The 26332-nt window shown below is 49.6% G+C and overlaps 1 protein-coding gene across 3 annotated transcripts in view; it reads left to right on the forward strand.

Annotated features, from left to right (window-relative positions):
• The window catches only part of PTPRO (protein tyrosine phosphatase receptor type O), a 484495-nt gene that overhangs the window by 450255 nt on the left and 7908 nt on the right, over positions 1-26332 (forward strand). For all 3 annotated transcript variants that reach the window (XM_069762736.1, XM_069762737.1, XM_069762738.1), the window contains 3 exons: positions 4289-4411; positions 10744-10898; positions 19316-19451. In XM_069762736.1, coding sequence (XP_069618837.1) covers positions 4289-4411; positions 10744-10898; positions 19316-19451 — 414 coding nt within the window. The remainder of the gene's footprint in view (positions 1-4288; positions 4412-10743; positions 10899-19315; positions 19452-26332) is intronic.

The raw sequence follows: 26332 nt of genomic DNA on the forward strand, positions 1-26332 counted from the left end.
GATAGCGTGCTCTGCTGCACGGGGCTTCAGGAAAATGGCCGCGGGATGCCGCGCGTGCGCAGAAGAGATCGCGGCGGCCATTTTCCCAAAGCCGAGATGCAAACTCTGCTTTGGGAAAATGGCCGCCGCGATCTCTTGTACGCACGCGCGGCATCCCGCGGCCATTTTCCTGAAGCCCCGTGCAGCAGAGCACTCTATCTGCGCACGCGCAGCCCCAGGAAGATGGCCGCCCCCACCGATGAAAGGGATGACAGCGCAGATCGCGCGCTGCTTGTTCACGTGCCCACAGTGGATTAGTCACTTCAACATGCGCACACCACTATGCCACCAACGTAAAGCTGAGGAAGAAACAGCGCTGTAAACACGCCCACCCGACCTGACCAGCCTGATTGACAGGCGAAAACGGCGACTTTGGTAATGTATTTCTCAGCATAGGTGGGGAATCAGGGTACACTACATACACTATAGTAACGCACAGCACAGGCCCTATTTAACAGTATTTATATCTCAATCTCAAAAAACGGGGTGAAAGGTTCCCTTTATATTATATTATATTATTATACATTTTTATAGCGCCATTTATTCCATGGCGCTTTACATGTGAATACGGGGCAAATATAGACAAATACATTAAACATGAGCAGATAACAAGGCACACGAGTACATAAGGAGGGAGGACCCTGCCCGCGAGGGCTCACAGTCTGCAGGGGGTGGGTGAGGATACACTAGGAGAGGGGAGTCTTTAAAGACTCTTTAGATAAAAAAGTGAATACTTTTCTTAAGGGGGCCTGGCAATCGGCTGGGGGTAGCTTGAGACCTGCGGTAGCAGCGACATGTGTTGTGAGTTCTGTTTTTGGGCTCCCTCTGGTGGTTACTGATGGTACTGGGTGATTTGTGTTCTGCTGTCTCTGGTGTCCACCTGTTCTATTAGGATTTGGGAGTTTCCTATTTAACCGGGCTTTCTTGTCATTTCCCCGCCGGCTATCAAGGTTATCAGAGTGTTTTGTTACCTCAGCTTCTGGCTTCAGTAATCTTCAGGACAAGCTAAGTTTTGATTTTCTTGTTCCACGTTTTGCTTTATTTTTGTCTTGTCCAGCTTGCATATAATTGTCTCTTTGCTGCTGGTTGCTTTAGTGGGCTGTAATTGCTCCTCATGTTCCATGAGTTGGAACATGAGTTCAAGTAATTACAGGATGGTTTTTTGAAGGGTTTTTTGCTGACCGCGCAGTTTACTTTTGTATCCTCTGCTATCTAGTTTTAGCGGGCCTCATTTTGCTGAATCTGTTTTCATACTGTGTATGTGCCTTCCTCTCATTTCACCGTCATTATATGTGGGGGGCTGCTATTTCTGTGGGGTATTTCTCTGGAGGCAAGAGAGGTCTGTGTTTCTTCTAATAGGGGAAGTTAGATCCTCGGCTGGTGCGAGACGTCTAGGATCAACGTAGGCACGTTCCCCGGCTATTGTTATTTGTGTGTTCAGGTTTAGGGTCGCGGTCAGCTCAGGTTCCATCACCCTAGAGCTCGTTGGTGCTTGTCCTTTTGTGATTCCCTGCCATTGGAATCATGACAGACATGCACCTCTAGATCTTTAATGGTGTGGGTTGAATAGTTGGAAAAACAAATTAAAGACGGGTCACCCAGGAATAAAATGCTAGACTCTATCCCTGTAATTAGAGCCGCAGCAGCGTTCCTAGCAGATTCCTCAGCAGACTCCGTGCGCTTAACATCCAAAGCTGCAGCTCTCTCCAACGCATCCAGAAGAACATTATGGCTTAAAAGTTGGCCGGGGGATCTCCAAACGAAACTCAAACTATGTTCTATTCCATGTGAAGGAAATTTCTTGTTTGGGGAGACCTTGGATGACATCCTCCAAACCTAGGACCAACTCCATTTAGACAGTTCTTTCGGAACCGGAGATTTTTTCGCCGAAGGTCCCCCAGAGAACAAAATAGATGGGATGAAGGAAGAAGAAAGGACAGGGGTTTCCTTTTTGGCAACACCTCCCGTGACAAAAAACCCTCTAAATGACATTTTCTTAGGGTGGGGGGAAGACTCACTTCGTTCCTTCCCGCCTGGAAGAAAATATCCAATAACTCTTGTATTTTAAATCTAATACACTCTGGACTAAAAATAGATTTTTTCTCTCTACCCCATCAAAATTATGTAATAACGAAAACAAGGTCCTCAGCAGCAGAGCAAACCGCACTAGAAAAGGAAATTATAACCCTATTACAGAAGTCTGTAATTCAGGAGATCTCCCCCCAAGAGTTACTCATTCCCTTCTCTGGTGGGGAAAAAGCCAAAACCTTTCAAAGGGCATCCCTTGGATAGCAAAGATATCTCGAGTAATAACAACCGACGCGAGTCCCAGGGGGTGGGGGGCTCACATGAGAAACAGAGTGGCTCAGAGAAACTGGACCGAGCAGGAACTATCAGCATCCTCAAACCAAAAAGAACTTTGGGCGATGCATCGAGCTCTTCTATTTTTTCTGACTTACATTCGAGGACATCATGTCTGAATTTTTTCGAACAACAAAGTGACAGTAGCGTATATAAATCACCAGGGAGGAACAAGGTCTCGATCACTGATGAGTTCCTCCGCCAAAATTATTAGTCTTGCAGAGGAAAATCTACTATCCTTTTCTGCACTACATATTCAGGGGTCAAACAACGAAAAAGCAGATTACTTGAGTCGTACTCAGTTAAAACAGGGCGAGTGGACCCTAAACCAATCTATCTTCAACCAGATTACAGAAATGTGGGGGACCCCAACAATAGACTTGTTCGCCAATTTCGAAAACAAAAAAGTAAACCGGTTTTGCTCACTGAACCCGTGTGTGGGGTGATTCATAACTCTGCAGTCCCCTAGAGAGTGACTGCAGACTTATCGGTTTTGACCGGACAACCACTTTAAGGCCCGTGCAGTGAGTAAACTTTGTACATCTTCAGGCTCCAACAGAGGGAGAACTTTGCATACCTGTATGCCTGAGTAGAAGACGAGCTTTGTACATCTTCTGCTCAAGACTGAAGATGCATGGAGCAGGGGAGTCCTGTACATCTTTGGGCCTGAGCAGAAGGCGAGCTTCTTAAATCTTCATGCCCGAGTAGAAGGTGAATGCTATGTGACTTAAAGCGCGTGCAGAGCGTGAGGCCCATATGTCTTCAGCTCTAGGTCCAGTAAGCTGCGTAGGAAATGTGGATCACGTCAGCGCTGCCTTAGCAGTAAAAGTCCAGGGGATGATGGAGTTTAACGGTTGTTTATTCAACGCCTTCTTCAGGAAATACCACATACAACATACATAGGTAGTGCACTTACTTTGTTAAATACATACAGGATTCAAAAAACGGCGCCAAGTAGTCAGATGACACAGTGTCAAAGTTCATAGTTAACAGTTAATAAATCTCGGTCGGTATAGAATGTTATATTCATTAAAGAATGACCTTATATTAACATATCCATCTTAATTCACAGGATGTCAAGAGACAAAGAAGAAAAAGAAATAAACTTTTGGTTATTTCCATAAAAAGAAGGCACCTGACCAGAACCTGAAAGGCCGGGCTTTCAGATCACCAAAGTCAGCTGCCTAGTGCTCAAGCCATTTGACCACACAAGGAATCTCTTTCAAAAGTGCATGTAAAGGTTAACAATTGTTGCATTAACCTTTCACCTAAAAACAGATATTTATTAGTTAACTTAATAAAATAAATCTTTTATTACTCTTACATTTTTGTTGTTCTCTGCGGCATGGTGCACTGCGCTGTGGCTTTTCTTCTCTGCCACCGCGGTTATAGATGGATCAATTACCCTTGACCATTTTCGGCTCCTATTTTCAGAATAACAAAACATAAATATAGACAACTGGTTTGGAAACAATTTTTTGTAGTAATAATAATAAAATATTTATTTTATTAAGTTAAGTAATAAATATCTGTTTGTAGGTGAAAGTTTAATGCGTTGAAATGCGTTGATTAAACCACCGTTAAACTCCATCATCCCCTGGAATTTTATTGCTAAGGCAGCACGGACGTAACGCACATTTCCTGCGCAGTATATTGTACTTTATGGGCTCGTGGATCTGCAGCAGCCTATATTTACACGCGCTTCTACTCTGCAATATCAGGTGAGCAGTATTTTTGGAAGCTCTCCCGTTTTATTTGTGGGATAAGACCCTATTTTGCGCTTTGTGTCCCCCTTTCTTTCAAAGAATAGGTCCAGTAAGCGACACTCTTGTTGGCGTAGATGTTGCAGACACCTTATAAACTGATGATTTCCCAATGTATATTGCAGATCAAATGTGACCATTACTGGCCATTTACAGCAGAGCCGGTCAGCTATGGTGACATCACAGTAGAGATGGTGTCTGAAGAAGAGCAGCCAGACTGGGCTTTGCGCGTGTTCCGCATCTCATATGTGAGTATTAATAAGAAATGTGGTGTCCATCCATCTGTTACCTACAATCATAAGAAAATCGCATAAACAAGAAAGACTGAAAAGAACTGATCAGTGGCACCTGCCCAGAGAAGGCTGGAGGGGCATAGCATGGCACAGGGACTCTGTATAGTGCAGGGCCTGAGGGGCGGAGCATGGCACAGGGACTCTGTATAGTGCAGGGCCTGAGGGGCGGAGCATGGCACAGGGACTCTGTATAGTGCAGGGCCTGAGGGGCGGAGCATGGCACAGGGACTCTGTATAGTGCAGGGCCTGAGGGGCGGAGCATGGCACAGGGACTCTGTATAGTGCAGGGCCTGAGGGGCGGAGCATGGCACAGAGACTCTGTATAGTGCAGGGCCTGAGGGGCGGAGCATGGCACAGGGACTCTGTATAGTGCAGGGCCTGAGGGGCGGAGCATGGCACAGGGACTCTGTATAGTGCAGGGCCTGAGGGGCGGAGCATGGCACAGGGACTCTGTATAGTGCAGGGCCTGAGGGGCGGAGCATGGCACAGGGACTCTGTATAGTGCAGGGCCTGAGGGGCGGAGCATGGCACAGGGACTCTGTATAGTGCAGGGCCTGAGGGGCGGAGCATGGCACAGGGACTCTGTATAGTGCAGGGCCTGAGGGGCGGAGCATGGCACAGGGACTCTGTATAGTGCAGGGCCTGAGGGGCGGAGCATGGCACAGGGACTCTGTATAGTGCAGGGCCTGAGGGGCGGAGCATGGCACAGGGACTCTGTATAGTGCAGGGCCTGAGGGGCGGAGCATGGCACAGGGACTCTGTATAGTGCAGGGCCTGAAGGGCGGAGCATGGCACAGGGACTCTGTATAGTGCAGGGCCTGAAGGGCGGAGCATGGCACAGGGACTCTGTATAGTGCAGAGCCTGAGGGGCGGAGCATGGCACAGGGACTCTGTATAGTGCAGGGCCTGAGGGGCGGAGCATGGAACAGGGACTCTGTATAGTGCAGGGCCTGAGGGGTGGAGCATGACACAGGGACTCTGTATAGTGCAGGGCCTGAGGGGCGGAGCATGGCACAGGGACTCTGTATAGTGCAAGGCCTGAAGGGCGGAGCATGGCACAGGGACTCTGTATAGTGCAGGGCCTGAGGGGTGGAGCATGGCACAGGAATTCTGGATATTGCAGGGCTGACGGTGGAGCATGTTCCCGGGGATTCTGGACATTGCAGGGCTGAGGGGTAGAGCATGTTCCCAGAAACTCTGTATAGTGCAGGGCCTGAGGGGTGGAGCATGGTCCCCAGAATTCTGTATGTTGCAAGGCCTGAGGGGTGGAGCATGGCACAGGGACTCTGTATAGTGCAGGGCCTGAGGGGCGGAGCATGGCACAGGAACTCTGTATAGTGCAGGGCCTGAGGGGCGGAGCATGGCACAGGGACTCTGTATAGTGCAGGGCCTGAGGGGCGGAGCATGGCACAGGGACTCTGTATAGTGCAGAGCCTGAGGGGCGGAGCATGGCACAGGGACTCTGTATAGTGCAGGGCCTGAGGGGCGGAGCATGGAACAGGGACTCTGTATAGTGCAGGGCCTGAGGGGTGGAGCATGACACAGGGACTCTGTATAGTGCAGGGCCTGAGGGGCGGAGCATGGCACAGGGACTCTGTATAGTGCAAGGCCTGAAGGGCGGAGCATGGCACAGGGACTCTGTATAGTGCAGGGCCTGAGGGGTGGAGCATGGCACAGGAATTCTGGATATTGCAGGGCTGACGGTGGAGCATGTTCCCGGGGATTCTGGACATTGCAGGGCTGAGGGGTAGAGCATGTTCCCAGAAACTCTGTATAGTGCAGGGCCTGAGGGGTGGAGCATGGTCCCCAGAATTCTGTATGTTGCAAGGCCTGAGGGGTGGAGCATGGCACAGGGACTCTGTATAGTGCAGGGCCTGAGGGGCGGAGCATGGCACAGGAACTCTGTATAGTGCAGGGCCTGAGGGGCGGAGCATGGCACAGGGACTCTGTATAGTGCAGGGCCTGAGGGGCGGAGCATGGCACAGGGACTCTGTATAGTGCAGGGCCTGAGGGGCGGCGCATGGCACAGGGACTCTGTATAGTGCAGGGCCTGAGGGGCGGAGCATTGGACAGGGACTCTATAGTGCAGGGCCTGAGGGGCGGAGCATGGCACATGGACTCTGTATAGTGCAGGGCCTGAGGGGCGGAGCATGGCACAGGGAATCTATAGTGCAGGGCCTGAGGGGTGGAGCATGGCACAGGGACTCTGTATAGTGCAGGGCCTGAGGGGTGGAGCATGGCACAGGAATTCTGGATATTGCAGGGCTGACGGTGGAGCATGTTCCCGGGGATTCTGGACATTGCAGGGCTGAGGGGTAGAGCATGTTCCCAGGGACTCTGTATAGTGCAGGGCCTGAGGGGTAGAGCATGTTCCCAGGGACTCTGTATAGTGCAGGGCCTGAGGGGTAGAGCATGTTCCCAGGGACTCTGTATAGTGCAGGGCCTGAGGGGTAGAGCATGTTCCCAGGGACTCTGTATAGTGCAGGGCCTGAGGGGCGGAGCATGTTCCCCAGAATTCTGTATGTTGCAAGGCCTGAGGGATGGGGCATGGAACAGGGACTCTGTATAGTACAGGGCTGAGGAGCGGAGCATGTTCCCAGGGATTCTTATAGTGCAGGGCTGAGGGGTGGATCATGGTCCCTGGGACTCTGTATAGTGCAGGGCCTGAGGGGCGGCGCATGGCACAGGGACTCTGTATAGTGCAGGGCCTGAGGGGCGGAGCATGGCACAGGGACTCTGTATAGTGCAGGGCCTGAGGGGCGGAGCATGGCACAGGGACTCTGTATAGTGCAGGGCCTGAGGGGTGGCGCATGGCACAGGGACTCTGTATAGTGCAGGGCCTGAGGGGCGGAGCATTGGACAGGGACTCTATAGTGCAGGGCCTGAGGGGCGGAGCATGGCACATGGACTCTGTATAGTGCAGGGCCTGAGGGGCGGAGCATGGCACAGGGACTCTGTATAGTGCAGGGCCTGAGGGGTGGAGCATGGCACAGGAATTCTGGATATTGCAGGGCTGACGGTGGAGCATGTTCCCGGGGATTCTGGACATTGCAGGGCTGAGGGGTAGAGCATGTTCCCAGGGACTCTGTATAGTGCAGGGCCTGAGGGGTGGAGCATGGTCCCCAGAATTCTGTATGTTGCAAGGCCTGAGGGATGGGGCATGGAACAGGGACTCTGTATAGTACAGGGCTGAGGAGCGGAGCATGTTCCCAGGGATTCTTATAGTGCAGGGCTGAGGGGTGGATCATGGTCCCTGGGACTCTGTATAGTTCAGGGCCTGAGGGGTGGAGCATGGTCCCTGGAATTCTGTATATTGCAGGGCCTGAGGGATGGAGCATGGAACAGGGACTCTGTATAGTACAGGGCTGAGGAGCGGAGCATGTTCCCAGGGATTCTTATAGTGCAGGGCTGAGGGGTGGATCATGGTCCCTGGGACTCTGTATAGTTCAGGGCCTGAGGGGTGGAGCATGGTCCCTGGAATTCTGTATATTGCAGGGCCTGAGGGATGGAGCATGGAACAGGGACTCTGTATAGTGCAGGGCTGAGGGGCGGAGCATGGTCCCTGGGACTCTGTATAGTTCAGGGCCTGAGGGGTGGAGCATGGTCCCCGGAATTCTGTATATTGCAGGGCCTGAGGGATGGAGCATGGAACAGGGACTCTGTATAGTGCAGGGCTGAGGGGTGGAGCATGTTCCCGGGGATTCTTATAGTGCAGGGCTGAGGTGATGGGTGATGCCCATATACCCTTGCTCTGTTGAACAACATGGCTGTCAAGCATGCACTTTAACAAGGGTTAGCTTCCTAGAAATGGCTGGGGAGGTGGGGTAGTTGCATTGCTGAACAGGTCTAGTATCCTGAGTGAAAAACTCATGCTCCAATGTTTCCGTAAGCATAAAATGCCTACAAAAGGCATCATCTGAGCCACCACTTTCACATACAATTCACCTGTAGTCAATGTGGTCCCTTCTACCTGTACTTCCCACAGGAGACTTTCTCTAGTATTGTCCTCTATCCCTGTAGTACCTTGCCTCATTACCAGTGTGGCAGCTGTTGCACATTCCAGCTCAATATGGCTGTTGGTCCACGACCATTCTCTATAGGAAACACTTCTGCCATCAACTCCCTGGGTGCGAGAAACACTTCTTGCTTCATAAATTTGGACAATCTCAACAATGCCTGTCCAGCTTGAACTGTAGACAGTGTTTGGCTCACAGCTATCCCTTCTCTTCTTTCTATAATACTTGCTCCACAAGCACAGTAGCTCCTCTGAGTCCTTAAAGCAATGGCAACAACAATTCTTGCCCTGCTGCGACAGCTAGTCTGGTTTGAAAGTGGTCACTCGAACAGACCATACTATTCCCAGGTAATTTCTGCAACTTGTTCTCGGTCTAGAATTGTTTCAGATGTAATTGCAATGCAGTTTGTTTAGGTTTCTGACTTGTAGCATTCTTCAAGTTCATGGGAAAGAACGTGAGGGCCATTCGTCTACCTAAATCTTGCAACACATTTATGCCAAGGATGACTTGAACGTCAGGGTTTATTCCATTTTCTACCACTACTTTTTCTTTGTTAATTCTCTTCTCCGGTATTGGGTGTGATGCAAGCGTTGCATTGCCTTCTTGGAGTAGGGAGAGAAGATACTTTTCAAACACCAGCTTTGCCATGGAGGTTGCTTGAGACCCCGTATCAACCAGACAGATTAACTATACCCTACTGAACTTTGTCACCACCACCGAACACTCTTCCAAGTCTAGATTTTAGCAAAGGGCTTAAATCAATATTTCTTTCTGCAGTTTGAGCCCAATCGCAGGATGGTCTAGTTTAAATTCTTCTAACTACGAGTCACTGACTAGCTGCAGAATTTCTTTTACCAGATCGCCTACTCTGCCCTGTATACCTTTGAGACGTTTGTGCCCAGGTTGCCACTTCTTCTTTTGTAGCTTACATTGAATGCAGGTCTTTCACGAATCCCTCTAAGATGGTCGTTCAGACTTCCCGACCTTTATTTCCCTCTGGCACTGCTTCTACTTACATGACCACTGGCATTGTGAAAACCTGTTCTTTCTCTAGGGTGACAGTTGCCTTCAGCACCTGCTGTAATGTCGGGTCAGGTTCAGACTTGAGTCTCTCTGCAAAGGTTCTCTGCAATTAATGTTACCTGAGGCCCAATACAAACTGATCATATAGCACAAATAAATAATAATCTTTATTTTTATATAGCGCTAACATATTCCGCAGCACTTTACAGTTTGCACACATCATTATCACTGTCCCCATTGGAGCTCACAGTATCAGTATGTCTTTGGAGTGTGGGAGGAAACCGGAGTGCAGTGAGACCTAGTCTTCTGCCCTTCTCTCCTCCAAAGCTTGGCCAACAACAGGGTCTCACCTTTTTTATGTTGGGCAAATAACCTCTTGCATAGTGTGCCCTCAGAAGACTTCTCCTTCCCTGTTGGCTTCCCTATTAATTGCTTCACTGGCAGGTGATGCCGCTCCATTTGTTACCATACTTGGATTCATCCTGCCAACTACACCAAATATAAGATGCCGGTGGATAAGCAACAAGAACATCGAGACATGATTTGTTATTAACAGAGACTTAGTGTTTGCTGAGATCATGGTGGTTACTTGCAGTCGCAGATGATGGACTCCAATGGTGACCTCTGAGACCTCGCCCCCAAATGTGCACTTTACCAGTAAGGCTCTGGTGCCAGATTCCTGTTGGCCTTAACATACTATTTTTCTGTACTTTGTCAATCTGCAGCCTCATTCACATTCTGCCTCCTGCCTTCTCTAATGCTACTGGCGTGGCCTGCTGTTGCCACTGGTCACGGTGATGAAGCCAGCTCCTATCTCTCTCTATTCCCGAGAACACATAGTTTGACCTGTGCAGCTTACAAAATCTGAAATCACTATTCACAAAATGAAGGTTCCTATGTTCTTTTCTTGGTACTACAGGAGGATTTGGCTCCATGTTTCTTGCAGAATAAGAACTAATCTCTACACAGTGCCGCACCCTTGCCATGTGTTAGAGTCGTTTGTAGGCATCTCCTTTCCCTCAGGTTCTCCTCACTACACCCCACATTTTGGATGTTATGCAATGCCTTGTTGCTTATTCTTTTTCTCGATGGTGTCCGAATAGGTGAAGGTGAGCTGCTTTCTCCTACTTTGTCTTTGGTAAATGACACAATACCATTCTGTGACCCAGAATTCCGCTCTTGACTTTTACTGTGTATGGCGGAGGTGATGGTGTACCCTCAACAATTATTGTATCTTTTTATTTTCAGATCACTGAAGCCCAGCATGTCATGCACTTCAATTTCACAGCCTGGCCGGATCACGGCGTCCCAGCCGCCAGTGCAGCTGAGAGTATATTGCAATTTGTCTACATGGTGAGACAGAAAGCCGCCAAAACAAAAGGACCAATCACCGTACACTGCAGGTAAGTAGTGAAGGCCCCGGTTATGACTGAAGCCACCGCCTCCCTTACGAGTAATGTCATTGCCTCTGTGTTCAGTGAAGCCACCATGTCCATTATAATTGAAGCTGTAAGAAGGCCGAGCTCATTGAACATCTGGAGTTTGCACAGAACATACACTGTTCCTTGGCTCTTTTATCGTGGCCATATTTATAGTTGTCCAATATGGAAGCACTTGCACTTATAGAAAACATGCAGCCTTTTCCCACTTGGTGGTCCTATACTGTGAAATACACTGTTACAGCCCACTTTTCAGACCTTAGTAAGGTCCATACTCACAACGCTTACTGCCTGGTGGTTTCCTCAACTCAGCACTGTTCACTCCATTGGCATCGCCCATCAGTTCTAGTGGCACAGCATACTCATGTCATAGGTCTCAATGCTGTCCCCCACTGCCCTCCGGTACCCGACCTTAGGCCAACTCTCTGTCTCTTTTTCATCAAAGCCAACTTCTTTCTGTACAGATGGCCATTGTTTGAGGACTACACCATTTTCTCTGGGTTGTTCTCCACTACCAACAACTCTGCAAATGACACTGGATGGAGGAAAACCAGCAAGAAAGTAACTTCTGTCCAACCTCTCTCTATCTGTCACTAATACTCTATGCCCAACCTCTCTCCGTCTGTCAATGACGCTCTACAATCAGGCTCTCTCCGTCTGTCACTAACACTGTACACCCAACATCTCTACATCTGTCACCAACACTCTACGCCCAACCTCCCTAAATCTGTCACTAAAACTCTACGCCCCACCTCTCTCCATCTGACAATGACACTATGCCCAACCTCCCTCCGTCTGTTACTGACACGGTCACGAACATGATTTGTGGAACCACTGTGCCTCGGACCGCAGAGAGCCTGGAGGGGTGTGACTAAGCAAGCACAGGACTGTTCACTACAGCCTCTGATGGTGAGGTTAGACTTGGCTCCCGATGAACACCAGGTGCCACTCCAGGGCAGACCAATGGATGCTCGGCAGCTGGACCCAGAAGGACAGACTGGATGTCACTAACATTCTATTATTATTATTTATATAGCACCATTAGTTCCATGGTGATGCACACGAGAAAGGGGTTACGTACAGAGCTATAGATATTGTTTACAGTAAACAAATTTACAGTGACAGACTGGTACAGAGGGGAGTGGACCTTGTCCTTGCGAACTTACATTCTATGGGATAATGGGGAAGAGACAGAAGGTTGGGAGTGCGGCAGCTCGGGTGGTGGTGAAGTGGCGGAATGGTTATTGCTGGCTGTAGGCTTTCCTGAAGAGATGGGTTTTCAGGTTCCGTCTGAAGGATCTGAGGGTGGTCAACGGAATGGTTCTTGCAGGCTGTAGGCTTTCCTGAAGAGATGGGTTTCCAGGTTCCAACTGAAGGATCCAAGGATGGTGGATAATCGAATGTGTTGAGGCATGGGAGAAACTTGGAGGCAGTTGTGTGAGGAACGAATAAGTGTGGAGGAGAGCAGGAGGTCTTGGGAGGATCAAAGATTACGTGAGGGAAGATATTGGGAGATTAGTTCAGAGATATAGGGAGGGGACAGGTTGTGGGTGGCTTTGTAGATCAGTGTTAGTAGTTTGATCTGGATTCATTGGGGAATTGGGAGCCAGTGGAGGGATTTGCAGAGGGGAGAAGCAGGGGAGAAGCAGGGGAGTAGCGATCACTCTATGACTTACCTCTCTCCCTCTGTTACCGACGCTCTATGATCGGTCTCTGTCACTGACGCTCTATGATCTGCCGCTGTCTCTGACGCTCTATGATCGGCCTCTCTCCCTGTCACTGATGCTCTATGATCGGCCTCTCTCTCTCTCTCTGTCACTAACGCTCTATGATCGGCCTCTCTCCCTGTCACTGACGCTCTATGATCGGCCTCTCTCCCTGTCACTGACGCTCTATGATCGGCCTCTCTCCCTGTCACTGATGCTCTATGATCGGCCTCTCTCTCTGTCACTGACGCTCTATGATCGGCCTCTCTCCCTGTCACTGACGCTCTATGATCGGCCTCTCTCCCTCTGTCACTGACGCTGTATGATTGGCCGCTCTCCCTCTGTCACTGACGCTCTATGATCGGCCTCTCTCCCTGTCACTGACGCTCTATGATCGGCCTCTCTCCCTGTCACTGACGCTCTATGATCGGCCTCTCTCCCTCTGTCACTGACGCTCTATGATCGGCCTCTCTCCCTCTGTCACTGACGCTGTATGATTGGCCGCTCTCCCTCTGTCACTGACGCTCTATGATCGGCCTCTCTCCCTGTCACTGACGCTCTATGATCGGCCTCTCTCCCTGTCACTGACGCTCTATGATCGGCCTCTCTCCCTCTGTCACTGACGCTCTATGATCGGCCTCTCTCCCTGTCACTGACGCTCTATGATTGGTCTCTCTCCCTGTCTGACGCTCTATGATCAGCCTCTCTCTCTCCCTGTCACTGATGCTCTATGATCGGCCTCTCTCCCTGTCACTGATGCTCTATGATTGGTCTCTCTCCCTGTCTGACGCTCTATGATCGGCCTCTCTCTCTCCCTGTCACTGATGCTCTATGATCGGCCTCTCTCCCTGTCACTGATGCTCTATGATTGGTCTCTCTCCCTGTCACTGATGCTCTATGATCGGCCTCTCTCCCTCTGTCACTGAGGCTGTATGATCGGCCTCTCTCCCTCTGTCTCTGACGCTCTATGATCGGCCTCTCCCTCTGTCACTGACGCTCTATGATCGGCCTCTCTCCCTCTGTCACTGACACTCTATGATCGGCCTCTCTCCCTGTCACTGACGCTCTATGATCGGCCTCTCTCCCTCTGTCACTGACGCTCTATGATCGGCCTCTCTCCCTCTGTCACTGACGCTCTATGATCGGCCTCTCTCCCTCTGTCACTGACGCTCTATGATCGGCCTCTCTCCCTGTCACTGATGCTCTATGATCGGCCTCTCTCCCTCTGTCACTGACACTCTATGATCGGCCTCTCTCCCTCTGTCACTGACGCTCTATGATCGGCCTCTCTCCCTGTCACTGATGCTCTATGATCGGCCTCTCTCCCTGTCACTGATGCACTATGATCGGCCTCTCTCCCTCTGTCACTGACGCTCTGATCTGCCGCTGTCTCTGACGCTCTATGATTGGCCTCTCTCTCTGTCACTGACGCTCTATGATCGGCCTCTCTCCCTGTCACTGATGCTCTATGATCGGCCTCTCTCCCTGTGTCACGGACGCTCTGTGATTGGTCTCTCTCCCTGTCTGACGCTCTATGATCAGCCTCTCTCTCTCCCTGTCACTGATGCTCTATGATCGGCCTCTCTCCCTCTGTCACTGACGCTCTATGATCGGCCTCTCTCCCTCTGTCACTGACGCTCTATGATCTGCCGCTGTCTCTGACGCTCTATGATTGGCCTCTCTCTCTGTCACTGACGCTCTATGATCGGCCTCTCTCCCTGTCACTGATGCTCTATGATCGGCCTCTCTCCCTCTGTCACTGACGCTCTATGATCGGCCTCTCTCCCTCTGTCACTGACGCTCTATGATCTGCCGCTGTCTCTGACGCTCTATGATTGGCCTCTCTCTCTGTCACTGACGCTCTATGATCGGCCTCTCTCCCTGTCACTGATGCTCTATGATCGGCCTCTCTCCCTCTGTCACGGACGCTCTATGATTGGTCTCTCTCTCTCCCTGTCACTGATGCTCTATGATCTGCCGCTGTCTCTGACGCTCTATGATTGGCCTCTCTCTCTGTCACTGACGCTCTATGATCGGCCTCTCTCCCTGTCACTGATGCTCTATGATCGGCCTCTCTCCCTCTGTCACTGACGCTCTATGATCTGCCGCTGTCTCTGACGCTCTATGATTGGCCTCTCTCTCTGTCACTGACGCTCTATGATCGGCCTCTCTCCCTGTCACGGACGCTCTATGATTGGTCTCTCTCCCTGTCTGACGCTCTATGATCAGCCTCTCTCTCTCCCTGTCACTGATGCTCTATGATCGGCCTCTCTCCCTCTGTCACTGACGCTGTATGATCGGCCTCTCTCTCTCTCTGTCACAGACGCTCTATGATCGGCCTCTCTCCCTGTCACTGATGCTCTATGATTGGTCTCTCTCCCTGTCTGACGCTCTATGATCGGCCTCTCTCTCTCCCTGTCACTGATGCTCTATGATCGGCCTCTCTCCCTGTCACTGATGCTCTATGATTGGTCTCTCTCCCTGTCACTGATGCTCTATGATCGGCCTCTCTCCCTCTGTCACTGAGGCTGTATGATCGGCCTCTCTCCCTCTGTCTCTGACGCTCTATGATCGGCCTCTCCCTCTGTCACTGACGCTCTATGATCGGCCTCTCTCCCTCTGTCACTGACGCTGTATGATTGGCCGCTCTCCCTCTGTCACTGATGCTCTATGATCAGCCTCTCTCCCTCTGTCACGGACGCTCTATGATCGGCCTCTCTCCCTGTCACGGACGCTCTATGATTGGCCTCTCTCCCTGTCACTGATGCTCTATGATCGGCCTCTCTCCCTCTGTCACTGACGCTCTATGATCGGCCTCTCTCCCTGTCACTGACGCTCTATGATCGGCCTCTCTCCCTCTGTCACTGACGCTGTATGATCGGCCTCTCTCCCTGTCACTGATGCTCTATGATCGGCCTCTCTCCCTCTGTCACAGACACTCTATGATCGGCCTCTCTCCCTCTGTCACTGATGCTCTATGATCGGCCTCTCTCCCTGTCACTGATGCTCTATGATCGGCCTCTCTCCCTGTCACTGATGCTCTATGATCGGCCTCTCTACCTGTCACTGATGCTCTATGATCGGCCTCTCTCCCTCTGTCACTGACGCTCTATGATCGGCCTCTCTCCCTCTGTCACTGACGCTCTATGATCGGCCTCTCTCCCTCTGTCACTGACGCTCTATGATCGGCCTCTCTCCCTGTCACTGATGCTCTATGATCGGCCTCTCTCCCTCTGTCACTGATGCTCTATGATCGGCCTCTCTCCCTCTGTCACTGACGCTCTATGATCGGCCTCTGTCATTGATGCTCTATGATCGGCCTCTCTCCCTGTCACTGATGCTCTATGATCGGCCTCTCTCCCTGTCACTGATGCTCTATGATCGGCCTCTCTACCTGTCACTGATGCTCTATGATCGGCCTCTCTCCCTCTGTCACTGACGCTCTATGATCGGCCTCTCTCCCTCTGTCACTGATGCTCTATGATCGGCCTCTCTCCCTCTGTCACTGACGCTCTATGATCGGCCGCTGTCTCTGATGCTCTATGATCGGCCGCTGTCTCTGATGCTCTATGATCGGCCTCTCTCTCTCCCTCTGTCACTGACGCTGTATGATTGGCCGCTCTCCCTCTGTCACTGATGCTCTATGATCGGCCTCTCTCCCTGTCACTGATGCTCTGATCGGCCTCTCTCTCTCTGTCTCTGACGCTCTATGATCGGCCTCTCTCTCTCCCTGTCACTGATGCTCTATGATCGGCCTCTCTCCCTCTGTCACTGACGCTGTATGATTGGCCGCTCTCCCTCTGTCACTGATGCTCTCTGATCGGCCTCTCTCCCTGTCACGGACGCTGTATGATTGGCCTCTCTCCCTCTGTCACGGACGCTCTATGATCGGCCTCTCTCCCTGTCACGGACGCTCTATGATCGGCCTCTCTCCCTGTCACTGACGCTCTATGATCGGCCTCTCTCCCTGTCACTGACGCTCTATGATCGGCCTCTCTCCCTCTGTCACTGACGCTGTATGATCGGCCTCTCTCCCTGTCACTGATGCTCTATGATCGGCCTCTCTCCCTCTGTCACAGACGCTCTATGATCAGCCTCTCTCCCTGTCACTGACGCTCTATGATCGGCCTCTCTCCCTGTCACTGATGCTCTATGATCGGCCTCTCTCCCTCTGTCACTGACGCTCTATGATTGGCCTCTCTCCCTCTGTCACTGACGCTCTATGATCGGCCTCTCTCCCTTTGTCACGGACGCTCTATGATCGGCCTCTCTCCCTGTCACTGATGCTCTATGATCGGCCTCTCTCCCTCTGTCACTGACGCTCTATGATCGGCCTCTCTCCCTCTGTCACTGATGCTCTATGATCGGCCTCTCTCCCTGTCACTGATGCTCTATGATCGGCCTCTCTCCCTCTGTCACTGATGCTCTATGATCAGCCTCTCTCCCTCTGTCACTGACGCTCTATGATCGGCCTCTCTCCCTGTCACTGATTCTCTATGATTGGCCGCTCTCCCTTTGTCACGGACACTCTATGATCGGCCTCTCTCCCTGTCACTGACACTCTATGATCGGCCGCTCTCCCTCTGTCACTGACGCTCTATGATCGGCCGCTCTCCCTCTGTCACTGACGCTCTATGATCGGCCTCTCTCTCTGTCACTGATGCTCTATGATCGGCCTCTCTCCCTCTGTCACTGATGCTCTATGATTGGCCTCTCTCCCTGTCACAGACGCTCTATGATCGGCCTCTCTCCCTCTGTCACTGATGCTCTATGATCGGCCTCTCTCCCTCTGTCACAGACGCTCTATGATCGGCCTCTCTCCCTGTCTCTGACGCTCTATGATAGGCCTCTCTCCCTCTGTCACTGATGCTCTATGATCGGCCTCTCTCCCTGTCACTGACGCTCTATGATCGGCCTCTCTCCCTGTCACTGATGCTCTATGATCGGCCGCTCTCCCTCTGTCACTGATGCTCTATGATTGGCCTCTCTCCCTCTGTCACTGACGCTCTATGATCGGCCTCTCTCCCTGTCACTGACACTCTATGATCGTCCGCTCTCCCTCTGTCACTGACGCTCTATGATCGGCCGCTCTCCCTCTGTCACTGACGCTCTATGATCGGCCTCTCTCTCTGTCACTGATGCTCTATGATCGGCCTCTCTCCCTGTCACTGACACTCTATGATCGGCCTCTCTCCCTCTGTCACTGATGCTCTATGATCGGCCGCTCTCCCTCTGTCACTGACGCTCTATGATCGGCCTCTCTCTCTGTCACTGATGCTCTATGATCGGCCTCTCTCCCTCTGTCACTGATGCTCTATGATCGGCCTCTCTCCCTCTGTCACTGACGCTCTATGATCGGCCTCTCTCCCTGTCACTGATTCTCTGATTGGCCGCTCTCCCTTTGTCACGGACACTCTATGATCGGCCTCTCTCCCTGTCACTGACACTCTATGATCGGCCGCTCTCCCTCTGTCACTGACGCTCTATGATCGGCCGCTCTCCCTCTGTCACTGACGCTCTATGATCGGCCTCTCTCTCTGTCACTGATGCTCTATGATCGGCCTCTCTCCCTCTGTCACTGATGCTCTATGATCGGCTTCTCTCCCTGTCACTGATGCTCTATGATCGGCCTCTCTCCCTCTGTCACAGATGCTCTATGATCGGCCTCTCTCCCTCTGTCACTGACGCTCTATGATCGGCCTCTCTCCCTCTGTCACTGATGCTCTATGATCGGTCTCTCTCCCTCTGTCACTGACGCTCTATGATCGGCCTCTCTCCCTCTGTCACTGATGCTCTATGATCGGCCTCTCTCCCTGTCACAGACGCTCTATGATCGGCCTCTCTCCCTCTGTCACAGACGCTCTATGATCGGCCTCTCTCCCTGTCACAGACGCTCTATGATCGGCCTCTCTCCCTGTCACAGACGCTCTATGATCGGCCTCTCTCCCTGTCACTGACGCTCTATGATCGGCCTCTCTCCCTCTGTCACTGATGCTCTATGATCGGCCTCTCTCCCTCTGTCACAGACGCTCTATGATCGGCCTCTCTCCCTGTCACAGACGCTCTATGATCGGCCTCTCTCCCTCTGTCACAGATGCTCTATGATCGGCCTCTCTCCCTCTGTCACTGATGCTCTATGATCGGCCTCTCTCCCTCTGTCACTGACGCTCTATGATCGGCCTCTCTCCCTCTGTCTATGATTTGACAATGTGACATCCCCAACAGACTCACATCAGACACAGAATGCAGAGGTAGAAATCAACAGACAATGAATATAATGATGGAATCCCCAAACCTCCCAGGTGTTCACCGTTCTCGGCAGCGCTGGTTCCTGACAATAAGAAACAAAGGCCTAAAAAGCGACGCAGTGCAGAATTATAGGAGCAGCGTGCCCAAACTAAAACCAGAGGGTGGCTGGGATCTACCTTCTCACAAAATGTCCCCCCCACCATGACAAGTGAAGTCACCCCGCCTTTGTGTAGGGAAGACAAGATAACAATGAGGTCTGTGCCATCTCCATTAATTTTCTGCAGAACTTGTGCTTATTCATAGCTACAAGTCTGAACAATCAGAGCTGCACTGTAAAGCATGGGGAAAAGTAGCAGCATCTTTATGTACACATATGGATGTCCGCTTTTTGAATCATTACTGAAACATTTCCATCCTGTTTTCTAGCGCTGGTGTTGGACGGACGGGAACATTTATCGCCTTGGACCGCCTCATGCAGCACATCCGAGATCACGAGTTTGTAGATGTCCTTGGCCTTGTAGGAGAACTGCGCTCTTACAGGATGTCTATGGTGCAGACGGAGGTTAGTATATACTGGACTGTAAATCTAAAATGTATATCATCTATAATGTACGTCTACAGTATGTTCTTCTGTGTCTTGCTCAGTGGTGGTCGGGCACAGCCTCCTCACCTCTGCCGTGTCTCTGAGCACCTTATACTTCTGTGTCTTCCTCAGCGGTGGTCGGGCTCAGCCTCCTCCCCTCTGACGTGTCTCTGAACACCTTGTTCTTCTATGTCTTGCTCAGTGGTGGTCGGGCTCAGCTTCATCTCTGCCGTGTCTCTGAGCACCTTGTAGTTGTGTCTTGCTCAGTGGTGGTCGGGCTTGGCCTCCTCACCTGGACCGTGTGTCTGAGAACATCTTGTACTTGAGTCTTGCTCAGTGGTAGTCGGACTCAGTCTCCTCATCTCTGCTGTGTCTCTGAACACCTTGTACTTGAGTCTTGCTCAGTGGTGGTCAGGCTCGGCCTCCTCGGCCATGTCTCTGAACACCTTGTACTTCTGTGTCTTGCTCAGTGGTGGTCGGGCTCGGCCTCCTCGGCCATGTCTCTGAACACCTTGTACTTCTGTGTCTTGCTCAGTGGTGGTCGGGCTCGGCCATGTCTCTGAACACCTTGTACTTCTGTGTCTTGCTCAGTGGTGGTCGGGCTCGGCCTCCTCACCTCTGCCGTGTCTCTGAGAACTGAACACCTTGTAGTTCTGTGTCTTGCGCAGTAGTGGTCGGGCTCAGCCTCCTTATCTCGGCTGTGTTTCTGTAATACTGTTGTAGGAACTCGAGGATTCTGATAGCGTGGGGCAATGAACAGAACGAGACGGGTTTCTTTAGTGCAAATAGTGTATTTCTACAACAGCAATAACACCCAAAACAATACACTGATAACCCGTAGTGACCTGCAATGAAACAAGTCCTTGAATGATATACAGAAAATCGGCAGTGTTCTTAAAGGGACACTGTCACCTGAATTTGGAGGGAACAATCTTCAGCCATGGAGGCGGGGTTTTTGATTCACCCTTTCCTTACCCGCTGGCTGCATGCTGGCTGCAATATTGGATTGAAGTTCATTCTCTGTCCTCCGTAGTACATGCCTGCGCAAGGCTCCTGTGCTGCGGTCAGGGAGTCTTTCAAAACTTCAAGATTACATTGCAGCAGGCCATTCTGTCTTGAACTGCCGGTACCGAAGTAGCAATCTGAGACCTAGGCTAAATATTTGGATGATATCCCAGATTGGCAAAAAAGGCGTTACCTTCGTAAGCACTCCTATAAAATTGGCATCAGACAAGATGGTCTTAGATGGGGTCCCAGGCACGGAGTCCATCGTGTGGATATGGGATAATGCATCGGCTTTCCCATTACGTGAACCTGGGCGGTACGAGATAATAAAATCAAACTGGTTCAAGAACAAACTCCATCTAGCTTGTCGAGGAGAGAGACATCTGGCGGACTTAAGGAATTCCAAATTACGGTGATCTGTGAGCACTACTACCTGTTAAGTTGCTTCCTGCAAATGGTGTCTCCATTCCTTAAAGGCGGAAATGATTGCCAAAAGTTCCTTATCTGCAATGTCATAGTTCAGTTCAGCAGATGATAACCTGCGAGAAAAGAAGGCACACGGGTGCAGCAAGACTTTGTCTCCGGTTTGTTGTGAAAGGATTGCTCCCAGTGCATAGTCAGAAGCATTCACCTCCATGACAAAAGGCAGTGCAGGATCCAGATGCATCAATATCGGAGCCGTGGTAAAACAAACCTTGAGGCGGTCAAAGGGTCCTTGGACTTGCGAAGACCATACAAACTGTCACGATTCACACCGTGACTCAACAGTACATCATGATGGGGGTGACCTTTGGCCAGCCCACGACTATCACATGTGCAGGGGGCTTATCTTAGTTATCCCTCCACTGCTCCAATGTGATGAAAGCACAAACAAGGCTATTGACCTCTCAATTTACTGCAGGGACTTATTTTAGTTATCCCACTGCTCTGCAATATAACACGAACTGCAGGGATTTATGTAGATCCTGCTTTACAGTTCCGCTTGAAAATTTGCTGCTCTCTGGCGCCCCCCTTACTCTCAGGTCAGACTAGGTACTGCACCTACGGTAATTAGTCGCCAGAAAGGCTGAGTGCTATGTACTGGCTATTGGGCACGCTGCAGCGAGGGCGATATAACTAATCCCACTCAAGCAGGAACAATAATTATCAATGCCGTTGTCGCTACGACTCCCAAAAGTGCCGGACAAGGTATGCCGCCACCAGCTTCGATTATCGGGTCCGAAGCTAACCCAAAACAGTAGCGGAATTCCCTTCAAAAGACTTAAGGTACATTTTAGAGCAGGAGAACGAAGCTAGTATTTTAAATATTTTACTCCATAAAAGAACAGGTAGTGTTTATAAAAAGGTATATAAAGATGTTACAATGTGAGAGAAAGTATGTATGTACAAAGTAAATATAAAATAACATGGATTAAAACAGAAAGTAACACTTACATGTGCTCAGATCATTTCAGTCAACCATACTAGTAGGCGGAGCCTCAAGTGTCCCAGTGCATCAGGAGGTCTGGATAGGAACAGCTCCTCAGGCAAGATTTACGACTGGGTGACGTGCAGAAACTTCTAACTTGCAGCCTTGTGACATCACTAAAAAGGCTGGTGTCCCTGGACCCTCCCCTCTTCTCAGACTTACCAATTCTGACAATTCTTATACCTGTCATATCTTCACTCGAGAACCTGGCAGAGTAATAACATACACCTCATCCATCTTGTATTAAAAGTAGCTCTCTATTGATACCAAATTCGTCCTAGTTGTTCCACACGGTTCCGGAGAAATCCGTACTTTTTACTCGTTGCGTTCTGCTGCTAGTGGTTACAGTGGCTGACAGATCTACCGATGGAAGTTAGCAGTATATACTTATTTTTCTAGCCCAAAATTGGTGGCCCAATATCTTACAATGATAGAACAAAGAACCTCATGTCTTGAGACAGAAACTACACCAGTTACAGCTGGAGGGAGATTTGTGCCTCTACAAGCGCAATAAACATTCCTGGCTTGGGGACAGGGCAGAGCATTGAGAAGAATAGCTTCACACACACACACACACACACACACACACACACACACACACACACAAGTAGAGAGAGAAGGGGGTCAGAGCCCACATCGTGCATGATAACAGGGAAAATGCAAAATCCTACTCCATTTTATACATTATCATGACACAAACTTCTTCCCCTTTTTAGTGAGGAGAGTGATGGGATGGACAATTTCCAAAAAATTCTGGATAAAACATCTATAAAAGTTAGCAAAACCAATGAATCATTGAAAAAAAATGAATAAAAAAAAACCAATGAAAAAAACCAATGACCCTCTTTAATGTTTCCTGGTACCGGCCAAACTATGATCGCCTAGATCTTGCTGGACTCCATATTCAATCCCTGGAGAGAAATAACAGCCTAAAAATTGAATTTTGGTGCAATGAAATTCACACTTTTTGAGTTTGATATACAAATGATTACCTCTCAAACGTCTGAGCATGGTCTTAACATGTTCCTGTAGAGAATTATAGAAAATCAAGATGTCATCTAGGTAAATTATTACATAATGATCCAGTAAATCCCTGAAAACATCATTGGCTAAGTGTTGGAAGGCAGCAGGAGCATTACAGAGTCCGAATGGCATCACTAAATATTAAAAATGTCCATACCGGCATCTGAAAGCTGTCTTCCATTAGTGTTCGGGACATATACGGAGTAGATTATATGCTCCGCGAAGATCTAATTTGGTAAATATTTTAGCTTGGCCAACTCTCTCTCAAACAATTCAGGAATTAGCGGCACGGGTACCTGTTACAAATGGTTACCTTATTTAGCTCCCGGTAGTCAATACAAAGTCTTAGAGTGCCATCTTTCTTCTTTACAAAGAATATGGGGGCTCCTGCTGGTGAAGAAGATGGTCGGATAAACCGCTTGGCTAAATTCTCATCTATGTATTCTCGTAATGTCTTTAATTCTGGAGCTGCCAACGGGTAAACATGGCTGAAAGGAATCGCTGCCCCAGGAAGCAGTTCTATGGGGCAGTCATATGGTCTACGTGGAGGGAGTTGGTTTGCCTTCCTTTTGTCACAAACGTCCGAGAATTCCTGGTAAACCAGAGGGAAAGTAAATACCAGTATTGCTTCCTCCAAATTCTGGGTAACTGGAGCCATTACCGTTGGACTGATGGTAGGACTATACTTCGGGAGGAAGAATTGATATTTGGATTTTGTGACCGTAACCAGGGAATTCCTAAAATTACAGGAAAATGAGAAGATATTAACATAAATGAAAGGGTTTCCTGATGGTCTGGTTCCATCTTACACTTCAGAAGCACCGTCTCCCAGTCTACTGGCCTGGAAACTAATGGAGAACCATCCACCGTTTCCATGGCGAGGCTCTTAGTTATGTCTTAATACCATGTTCCCTGGCAAAAGAAGAATCCATGAAATTCCCACCAGCTCCAGAGTCTATCATAGCAGAACTTGGTATCCACTGTCCCTCCCATAGAATCTGAATAGGAAGAGAACAATGTGAGTATTTATCCCCCTGATCTTTAGGGGAAGTCGACATCACTGTTAGGGGAACCACAACATCTAGATGTAAACTGGTCTCCGAAACTTCTGACTCAGTGTCCGTATTGTCATAATCCCCTACTGCTGCCAACACCTTGTTAAGCGCTCACAAAAACGATATTCACGGCGATCATTACTCTCACGTTTTTGTAGTGAGTCCACTTGCATAGGCACCTCCTCAGCCTCCCACGGGTTCTTGCTGGTAGACGGAAGAGCAAAATTAGTGATGAGATTTAAAGCTGCCCATTTTTCTTGTCTGCGTTCAGTTAGGCGGATATCAATACGCACACAGTGTTGTAAAAATAACTCAAAACTCCTGTGGAGACTCTGAGCAAGCTAGCTCATCCTTGATTGTACTGGACAACCCTTTCCTAAAAATTGTCAATAAAGCATTGTTATCCCAGTTGGTATCCACCACTAACCTCTTGAAGTCAGTAATATATTCTATGACTGAACGTTTCCCCTGGCGTAAGGAAAGTAATGCAGTTTCAGCGGAGGCACGGTGGTTGGGATCATCGAACATTTGCACCATAGCTGCCAGAAAATCATCCAAATTATTTAGACGGACATCTCGACTTTCAACCATAGGATTTGACCAAGCCAGTGCCCATGATGTCAACAACATAATAATACATAATACCTTAGATCTATCAGACTGATAGTAGGAGGCATGTACATCAAAGAATAATATGCATTGATTAACAAACCCGCGGAACTGACTTCGGTCACCATTAAACCAGAAGAGAGGCAATTTAGGCATACTGGTGGGTGGTGTATGCTGATCAGGTGGTGTATCCTGAGCTATCAAGGTATGTAAATCTTGGAGAGCCTGACCAAACACCTGCGCATTGTGGCCAGCCCGGGAGTCCATGTCTCTAATCTTACTTTGTGCAGCTTCCATCTCCAGCTGCAAGGAGTTAATCATAGCAAACATCTTGTCTACCCGTGTCTCTGTCATTGCCCCAGCAGAATCCTTTTTTGGGCTGGAGTATCCTGTAATACTATTGTAGGAACTTGAGGATTCTGATAGCGTGGGGCAATGAACTGACAGACGGGTTTCTTTTGCAAATAACACCCAAAACAATATATTGATAACCCGCAGTGACCTGCAATGAATCAAGTCTTTGAAACATATACAGCAAATCGGCAGAGTTCTTAAGGCAGAGTCCTCAGCAAGGTGATAAAAAGGTGGGTGTGGTGCAGATCCAAAACACTCTTGGTGCAGAACGAGTCAAATCCAGGTATGAAGTAAAGACAGGGAAGTCCAGAACAAGCCCACAAGTTAATCCCAGATGTGGCATGAACACGGATAAGACCAGAAACTAGTTCACCAGTTGATCCATCCCAGCTGTAGCATAAACACGGGTAAGTCCAGAAACAGGTTCACATTAAAGTATTATACTGGTGTTGTTTCCAACAGCTCCCACTGGTGGAGTAAATGAAGGATTAAGTAGCAACACACAGTCCAGAAACATAGTTCAAAAACACAGTTCTTACCAGGAGGAGTGAACCAAGGGTTAAGTTCCAAAGTGACAGACTAATGATAACATAGAGTGTAGCTTACATATGCAGAGAATGTCCAGAGCCAGAGGTAGAGGCACACTCAGAACAAGCAGCTGAGCTGAAGGGGACCAGAAGCAGAATACTCCAGCAAGGAAGCTGACACCTGAACCGGGTTTTAAACAAACGAACAGGAAGTAGGGCAGACAAAAACAGCAAACTCCATCTTAAAGGGCAAGATCATTCAGAAGGTGATTTGGAAAACCCGGAATACTGACACTTTCTGCACACTGAAATTCTCCAATAAAAAACAAAACGTCATTTCTACTTTCTTAAATGTTCATATTTCAGGTACATAAAGTTGTTTGTATTAACGACAGGAAGATATCAAAAAGTAACATTAGTAATAAATTGCAATTGCCTAATTATTGTGCCCACTGCGCAGTTAGACGTTGCCGGGATAACACTTGTGGCCACGGTGCAGTTATATGTAGCCAGGATAACACTTGTACCCACGGTGCAGTTAGACGTAGCCGGGATAACACTTGTACCCACGGTGCAGTTAGACATCGCCAGGATAACACTTGTACCCACGGTGCAGTTAGATATAGCAGGGATAACCCTTGTACCCACGGTGCAGTTAGATGTAGCCGGGATAACACTTTATCCACGGTGCAGTTAGATGTAGCTGGGATAACACTTGTACCCACGATGCAGATAGATGTAGCCGGGAGAGCTGGAGCCTTTGAGCCTTACCCCGGCAGTAGGGCAACATCCATGCTTCCCTTGCTCTGCAGGCCTGTC

Source organism: Ranitomeya imitator, chromosome 4 (genome assembly GCF_032444005.1).
Source record: "Ranitomeya imitator isolate aRanImi1 chromosome 4, aRanImi1.pri, whole genome shotgun sequence".
NCBI classification, from domain to species: domain Eukaryota; kingdom Metazoa; phylum Chordata; class Amphibia; order Anura; family Dendrobatidae; genus Ranitomeya; species Ranitomeya imitator.